We start from the raw sequence: 8,877 nt of genomic DNA on the forward strand, positions 1-8,877 counted from the left end.
CAGTCTGATATTCAAAAGGTGTTGATTATTTCGGTATTATTCTTAATGTGCTCTGAGAAAAGTACTTTTTACATTAAAGCTGTAAACCCTGTGTAGGACACAATTCAAATCACCTTTAAAATTAAAGAATTGCTTTTAGAATGGCAAAGTTGAAGTTCAGCCAGCGTAGCACTGACACCTTCAAACTGACAGTCAAACCCCCCTACATTAAAATGGAAAGATTTGCATGAATGTGTTTTAAAATGACAGGAGACAGGAATGGGAGCTTCTAAGCAAGTTAGACTAAAATCTTAAGAGTGAAATGCCTAAAAATAGATCCCTGAATGCATAGTTAGGCATCTATATAGAGGCTGCTTGATTTTCAGTTGTTCTGATCACCCAGAGCTCCCATTAACTTCAGGAGTAACTGTGGATACTCAGGTGTTCTAGAAATCAAGCCACCTTTATTCAAGGGTCTAAATATGGATGTCTGTGCCCAAGTTTGGGGTGGGGGGGAGGATTTTTTGCTACAGAGACATTTTATGAAAGAAAGTAATAGCCAAGTTTCATTTTCTCAGGTTACAATGCTCGAAACTGAATCAACATAACAATTAATAGTGCAACAAATCCGTGGCAGGAGATTTTGTCTGAGGTGAATGGAAAGCTATTCCAAGATCTGTAGCTCTTAATTAGCAATCTCTAACATTCCAGAGATATTTCATATTCTGCCACTGCAAAGTGTTACCAGGCCACCTAAATCTTTTTCATAGTATTTCACTGTTGCCATTAATAAGCTTTTCAGGCTGGTTCTGAGGAAGACTTTGCAAGATTAACTTTGCAAATCTGTAAGTATTAACTATTTAACTATTTCAGAATTACCATTTTTTCTACTTTTGGATCAAGTACAACCAGCAGACTTGAGCATATTTTTAAATACTATAAAATATGAAGAAGGGAGAATTAGGCCTTTAATTCTATCATATGCACTTGGTTGTCAGAAGACTTCTGAATGCCGTTTGCTTAAAGACTTCTTTTGTAAAAGTAATCCTGAGTTGATTTTGTGTCTAAGCCATTGCCAGGTCATGCTGAAGTGCATAAGAGCCGGTCACGTGATAGAAAATCTGCAAGAAAAAAGAAAATTTATGATGGAATTATATATGACTATAAATCTGGAAGTGTCAAGGAAGTAACAAATTAAAGGCAGGCCAGATGAAGATGATGGATATTTGTGTGTGTGTGTGTGTGTGTGTGTGCATAAAAGTTGATGTAATATACCTTTATATACTTGTTTATAGGACCTGAACTAAGGGCTCTTGCTGCTTTGCTTGGAAAAAAAAGAAAAAAGTGAAGAATCTTGTTGCTTTTAACTAAGCTTTCAAAAAGAACCAGGCAGAAGACAGTGCTTTACTCTCACTGTCATCTGATTTTGACGATTTCAGTATTATTTTGTGATACTCAAAGTATCCAAAATTGCTTATGCTTTCATACAGCTCATTTCAAACTTTTCTTTTAACTGTACTGTCTTGGGGGTGGGAGAAGTATTCTCCCATTTTCTATGTTTGTTTTTAAATACCTGCTTGTTTTATTTAATATAATGATTGGGACATATTATCTTCCATGTTTTTAGATGGCACAGTATAGCAGAGCTTTGGTCATTACTGGGGCATCTGTGCAATCCCTGGCAGATAAAAGGATGTCACCCTGAAAAAAGCAGAACAAATTGTGTGGCAGAATGACTGGCTGTGTGGTAAGACTTAGCAGCAACGGCAGTGGCAACAAGAAAGCTTGTGCTGCTTTGTCATAACCAGGGATGTGATTTTAGGTCAAGAGTGAGGCAGAGGCACTTTGGCAATGAAGCAAGCCAATACTATTCTCATTGCAGGAGTGAGCCAAGGGTTTTCAACCCTCATGAATATTCACCTGACATCTCTCAGCTGTTCTATATTTTTTAAGACAGCTACTACCACCTCACCTCCTGGGTTTAATGACCATGGGAGTGAAGTTCAGCAACCCTAATAGTTTAGTAATTCCTATGACACTACACTATTCTCAACTATGCTGTATCCTTCAGGGTTGACACTTTGTGCCAGTGAGGTAGATTGTGGGTAGGTAGGTCAGAATCCTTCTTCCCACTGGGAACTACATATTGCCACTGCACCTCATAGACTATTTGTCTGCAAGGAAACACAGTGATCAGTCTGCACAAAAATAAAAGCAATTAGAAAAATGAGGCTTTGTAGGAGGCAATTGCTTTTCTTCCCCAGGAGATAATCAATATGTAAAAACTTCTCTATCAGCAGTACCGTATGTAGGATGAGATGTGACTTTCTCCACAGTATGAAAATATACTGTGAACAGTTGTGGCACAGTGACAGAAAGGGTCTGTGAGATATTTTGAGGGTCAGATAAACTGGCAACAGCTAGGAGTGCAGGGGAGTGCACTACCATGCATTTGCAAAAGACTGTGTATGTGCAAAGTGAGCCTCTTTGCTCAGTGCATTGCAAACCTGGCCCGGGCAATTGCCAGCTGCTAGATTATCAGTCCTGATCTGTAATGACAGGTCAAATTTAAAGAAATGCTGGGCTGGTAGTGAATTTGTCATTAATAATGAATTAGATGTTTGTTCTATTATCTTTTAAACAGCACCAAAAAAACCCCCATATTCTGCAAAAACAGTAAGGCAGCACATTTAGAAAGATTACTTTTTCTCTCCATCAGGCTGAAAACCATTAACAACTAACTTGTTTCTCAATGTCTTCCAGCAAACTACTGGCACCCAGGCGAAAGAGCTCCGGTGTTAGCCATTCCACTCCCAGTTCCTCCTTCACCAGCATAAGCCAAGTAATAGCTTCTTTCGCCGTCCGAATGCCCCCAGCAGGTTTAAATCCAACCTTTAGATAGAAAAAAAGAAGCTCAATACACATTTTCATTCATCAGCAACCCCAGAAGAGCAATCAGCACTTGTACACCTGCAGTCTCAAAGTGCCTGTGGTGTATGAAACAACTCTACTCGGTCAGGATCTGACTGCAAACAGTGTAAGCTCTGGACTAGTGGCTGAGAGCTATCAACCCTCAGCCATCACTGCCAAAGAGAACATTTTCATTCTGAAGGACAACAACTTTTGACCCCAGAGCACTTTCTCAGGAGCTGGGTTTGAGGTCTAATGTGAGTACTTTGCCCATAGCACATATTAGGTAACGGGATTTAGGCAGGACCTGGGATATCTGCATATCTAATTTCAAGTATATACCAACAATCTCATTTCAAATATATGCCAACAAATATACATGTAATAACATAACATTAAAGATGGTGAAATAAAGCACATGAGGCAGCTGACTCACGTGGAGAGCAGTGAGAGATACTTTATAAAAAAGTAGATACTTTTAAAAAAAAGTATAGACTTTATTAAAAAGTATGTACTTTATAAAAAGCCTGTGCACCACAGTTATACATGATTCAGCTACACATTCAAACCCATCAGAGGTTTAATTTTCACTAAAATTTTCCAAAGGAGAATTAAATTAGCTCTGTCTTTACCAAAAATTTAAAGTTTTGTGCTTCACAGGAACTGGTGAGACACTGGAGCAGGTTGCCCAAGGAAGTTGTGGCTGCTCCTCCCTGGAAGTGTTCAAGACCAGGTTGGATGAGGCTTTGAGCAACGTGGTCTAGTGGAAGGTGTCTCTTCTGATGGCAGGGGGGTTGGAACTAGATGATCTTTAAAGTCCCTTTCAACCCAAACCATCCTGTGATTCTATAATTACAAAACTTCTATCCCAACATATGCTGGATATGCTTTCAGTCACTTGATGTGAGACACGTGTCGTACTTGATCAGGTGAACTGACACATAGGTAGAGGCACACAGGCCAAGAAAAACCTATCTTTGAGGTAAAGCATGTCTTGAATCCCATGATCAAGCTGCTGTGCAGAGCCCCACAGAGGTGACTTGGCATGCCAGTCTTTTGGTTGGGTGCCATTTAAATGCATCTCATTCTGAGACGGAGCTTGTGACACGCAGCTATCAAACCCCTCATTAAAATTTTTTGTCACCTGCATTAGCCAAAACGTTGGCCTGCAGCAGCTTACTAAACTCTTGAAAAACAAGGAGAATAAGGAAAAAGTGTCTCTGCACTGTGAAACTATCACAAAAAAATAAATAAATTTAAATATCTGTACAGTAGCACAGAGTGATTCTTTCTACGTTTCCCTCTGCCATAAACCTTTACCTCGAGTACTCCTCCCCATCAGCCTCCTTCTGCAAGAATTATCGTTCTGATTTTTGTATATATGTTCCTGAAATCAAACTGCATTGAGGATTTCTTTGTACCTTATGGTTATAATAGTGGAATCAAAAAGTATTTGTTTTTAAATGTGTTTGCTAATTTTTTTTTCATAGTGATTTCAGGACAAATAAACACAGAACAAATCCTTCTCTCACACTGAAGCATTGTGATAACAGCATATTTCCAATAAGATTATAAAGAACAATAATAGGAAAAGCTTGATAAATCCAAAACATGAAGACTGTGTTTTTGTGGATGGATGGATGGATGGATGGATGCACAAGTGAATGCATACATCTGATAACATTAGATTTCCAAAAGGAATTTAAACCACAGCAACTGGAAAAGCATCTTCTAGACAATAAATGAAAATATTGGGAATGTGTTCCCCCTCAGAAATTATAAATTTCTCATTTCTAGTTAATTTGAATTTCATTAGAAAATTCAAATTAGAAATTCTAATGAAATTCAAATTTAGATTTCTTCCTAAAAATATTGCAGCTCTTTGAGATAATCTGTGGCAAAACCAAGTAAAATAGAGTTAATAAGAGAATTAAAAACACCATGCAGAATTCCTTCCCCTTTTAGCAAATTCTGAAAGCTCTTTTATTTGCAAAAAAGCTGACAAAGACAAGCCTGTCCTCTTCTCCATTTACCAGCTTTCCAAACGGCACATCTGACTGCCATAAAAACGTAAAAAGGAAGGGGGGTCGGAATTTAATTCAAGAGCAGTACAAAGTCCAGCTACCACTCTCCTGCTGTTTCACAGCATTTCATTATTTTGCTTAATAAGTTCATCTCCTCAAGAATTTTCTCTTCACCTTATATTATTAAAAGTAATAAGTTTTTCTGGATTGGGGGTTTTCCCAACAGAAAAACCAATTTATGTATGTCCTTCAATAACGACAGGAAAAGATTATTTCCCATTATATTGCGCACTTTTCATATCACCACCACTGCTTATCATTCAATAAATATTACTCTGCAACTTGTTCCTTTCCTCGAAGAAGTTTAATTTCTGTATTAACCTGTTTTTCCCAGCCAACGCCTTGCTAGAAAGCAGCCCTACTGCAGCAAAATTAGTTTGTTTAAGAAACCATTTAGAAATCTCTTGTCACTGATAATATTGTCTTCAGTTAATAAAAGCACATAAAGTCAGTTTACATCTAATTCACTGACACACACATGCAGACAGACACAAGCACTCATTCTTAATAACACATTTTATGCGATGAATGCATCCTTTTAAAGCAAAAGGTGAATTCTCCATTTATATCCAATTATAGGTACAAAGCCCTGTTAATACAGCAGAGCCCAACCTCTGGCACACAGCTTGTGTGAGCAGCACCAGTGCCGAGGTGAGTCACCTGGCCCCAGGGATCTGCCTCAGGTTGGTAGCAGTGATGATGATCTTGCAGAAGGAAGAATATCTGAGCTGCTTGAGTTGTGTGGCAGAGAGAGATGCAGGCTGGGGAAGGGGGAGTGAGGACACCTCAGGAATCCATGCTGGCCTCATCTAGATGACTACAGAGATCAGATGGACACAGGTCTAACCAGCTGGCATGTGCTCCTCAAGCTCCAACAGCCCCTGAAGCCATCTCAGCCCCAATCCCACTGCTCATCCCATGTCCTAACATCATACCGTGAAAGGCCATCTGCAGAAGGGACAGAGGGTGAGCTGGAGAGGACAGAAGGGTGGCCCAGAAATGGGGAGAGGGTCTTAGCTTGAAATATGTTTTCCTCCCCTGAGGCTGCAGGTGAGGACAAAGCCCACTGCTGAACATCAGCAGCAGATCTAACTGACAGCCCCCACTCGTCTGTGGATAATGGAGGTGAGAGGTGGCTTAAGCCTTCCTGGACAACCTCATCCTTTCTCAGTGCTTCAGCACAAGGATGGATGCATAGGTGGTTCATCACTGGCTCTCTCGTACGCTCCCCCCCTCCCCCCGACCCCACTGACCTCACTTGACAGTGACCTGACAGATAAAAGTTGTGTGCCAGGACATGTTGTTCTTCCAGCCTCTGTCCTTCCCTCCCTCCATCCCAGACAACAGGATCCAACTGGATCTGCCTTCTTGTCCCCTTGGAAAGCCCCTCTGGCAAGGGAGGAAAGAGCAAAATGTATCCCTTGGGTTGCCATAACAAAGTCAGAAAATAGATATGAACACTGGACAGACTCCTGATGGCTATAGATTTGCAGAGCTCCACTGAGGTTTATGGGAGCATGCCAATCACTGCCAGCTTGAGATTTGCCTTGTTATTAATGGAGATGACCATTTAAATGGTGAAACAAAACTCAAACCCAAATGCAGCAGAGGATGCACCAAGATTGCATGAGCTTTTAGGGAATGAAGTGACAGTTATTCAAGGGAGGAAAGCCAAAAACGCTGCCTTGTTTTTGTTTTTTTTTAAAGTATACAAATATTAGCAAATGAGGAATATAAGAGAGAAGTTCCATTACCTATTGCTCATATAGCCACGTTAGCTAATGTACGTGGATTTATATGTTCTGCATTTTGAAACTATTACAGTCTTATTTCCTTCCAAGTAAGCCTGTTTGGTTAATTTTTATAAAGGTAGCAAGAATTACCTTGTTGCCAGTTTGCCAGTAGAATTCTTTAATGGCTCGCATCATGACTACTCCAACCGGAAAGGTCGCATTTTCCACCTCCTTTCCTGTAGATGTCTTTATAAAATCAGAACCTAAAAGGAAGTAAAAAGCTTTATGGTAGTTTTAGAACAAGAGCCACTCTGCACATAGGTAGTTCACACCCTTCAAAGATGTCCTCATGCTTCACAGCAATTATGAAGCATTCCTGTACATGTACGTCCCTGTGGCGCCAGTGCTAACTTTGCTCTGGTCGAGGTTAAAGCAGGAGGATGATACCAATCTGGTTTCAAAGCAAGTCAGACATCCCAGCAGCTAAATGAACATCCCAGCTTGTGATTCTTTCCTCTAGTTATCAGACAACAATGCACAGCAATGGAAATTATTTCCTCCAAGTAAATTTTGCATAATTCAAAATGTTAGGATTTTCACAAGGATCTTTCTGAATAGAAATAATTTTCATGAAGTTGTTTTTTCATTTGAAAGTCTGGCATGGTATCTCCTACAGCTGCTTAAAGTGAAAGGAAGCCCAAGGAAGTTGTAGATGCCCCCTCCCTGGAAGTGTTTAAGGCCAGGTAGGATGAGGCTTTGAGCAACGTGGTCTAGTGGAAGGTGTCCCTGCTGATGGCAGGGGGGTTGGAACTGGATGATCTTTAAGGTCCCTTCCAATCCAAACCATTCTATGATTCTATGAAAGAAATCCCACATGTATTTACAAAACCAGCTGTGTAATACTGTAAACAGGGGAAAAAGTCCCTTCCTATGCATTTTGCAATTGTAACACTGCAAATTATTACACTTAAAGCCATGGTCTGATATAATGCAGTAACAAGGTCAAAACATTTGTGTTATTTAAAGAAGGAGAGTTAGCCTTGGTTTGTTTTTTTCTGGTTTCTCACTTGTGAACAATATTCTCTACTGCCTGTCCTGAACACTTGTGTACTGTTCTTGTGCATTATTGCTCTTCTGGACTGGTTTAAAATGAATCCTGCAGCACAATATAACAAAAAGCTAAGAAACTAACCAAAAAATTTGCCTTACAGTGTATGATCTTGCATTGACACGATACAATGACAAAATTTCTTTAATTGCATTAGGGTGCACTTCATCCCTAGGAACCTACTTCTTAGAAAAGGTGTACTGTGGGATCATTAATTATCAAAAGTAATTGGGAGAAGAAGAGGAATAATTCAAACATCATGTAGTAGTGTATCACCCACTTCAGTCAATTGGAACTGCATCTGCTTCCACTTCAAATTTGGCTTGGGGTCCATTTTGTCTCTTATTTGAATGATGATGCCTCTACAACATCCCCTAGAGTAAGGAAGGGAAGTTTCAACTGCTGGTTCAAGAGTTGCCTAGACTACAGTTTGATGGTGTGCTACGTCACACTCCAGGGACCCGTCTTCCTGATGGCACAGCTGATGGGCACACAGCTAGTCTCAGCCTGATGGGAAGTTAAGACAAAGCCAGGTATGTTTCTGCATCCTGTGATTTAAACATAATCAAACAATATCGCTAACACTGTGCCTTGCAAGACCACAGTTTTCTCTGTAGGCTTCTTGTCTAGGCACTAACTCAGCCCATTGGTGATTAAATTGCACCCTCCTATGACAATTTCCATTCTAAAGAGAAAGGGTTATTTGTGAAAAAAAGTTCTAACTCCAGAGCAAGTGCAATGTGCAAATTAGGCAACTAATAGCTGATTGAGCTTTGCATGGAACGGAGCACACAGGAGAGACAACTGAGTTACATATTTCAGAGCTACTCCCTTCCAGAGAGACACTACGGACATCTGATAGTCACATTAAAACCAGTAACAATGGAAGTAAAACTTCAACATCACCAAATTATATTTTTAATTTCCCTTTCGAAATGTAGCACTTAAAAGTCCTTCAGTGCAATACTTTTCATTTTTTCTAGTATAAGGTAAGTCAAAGCTTTTACAAGTCTTATAATTACAAGTCTCTATGGTACAGTTTCATTAAAAACTTTCATTAAAC

General features: G+C 39.8%; 1 protein-coding gene across 1 annotated transcript; it reads right to left on the reverse strand.

Moving 5' to 3' along the window:
• Positions 1-900: 900 nt before the first annotated feature.
• Positions 901-6,969, reverse strand: LOC104523999 (deoxyribose-phosphate aldolase-like; the record flags this gene model as incomplete). Its single annotated transcript, XM_010166741.2, has 3 exons — positions 901-1,100; positions 2,722-2,871; positions 6,857-6,969. Coding segments are annotated over 3 exons (320 nt in total), but the record flags the coding sequence as incomplete, so codon positions are not given.
• Between the last annotated feature and the right edge of the window lie 1,908 nt (positions 6,970-8,877).

This window comes from Antrostomus carolinensis, unplaced genomic scaffold, assembly GCF_000700745.2.
Source record: "Antrostomus carolinensis isolate BGI_N321 unplaced genomic scaffold, ASM70074v2 scaffold10944, whole genome shotgun sequence".
NCBI classification, from domain to species: domain Eukaryota; kingdom Metazoa; phylum Chordata; class Aves; order Caprimulgiformes; family Caprimulgidae; genus Antrostomus; species Antrostomus carolinensis.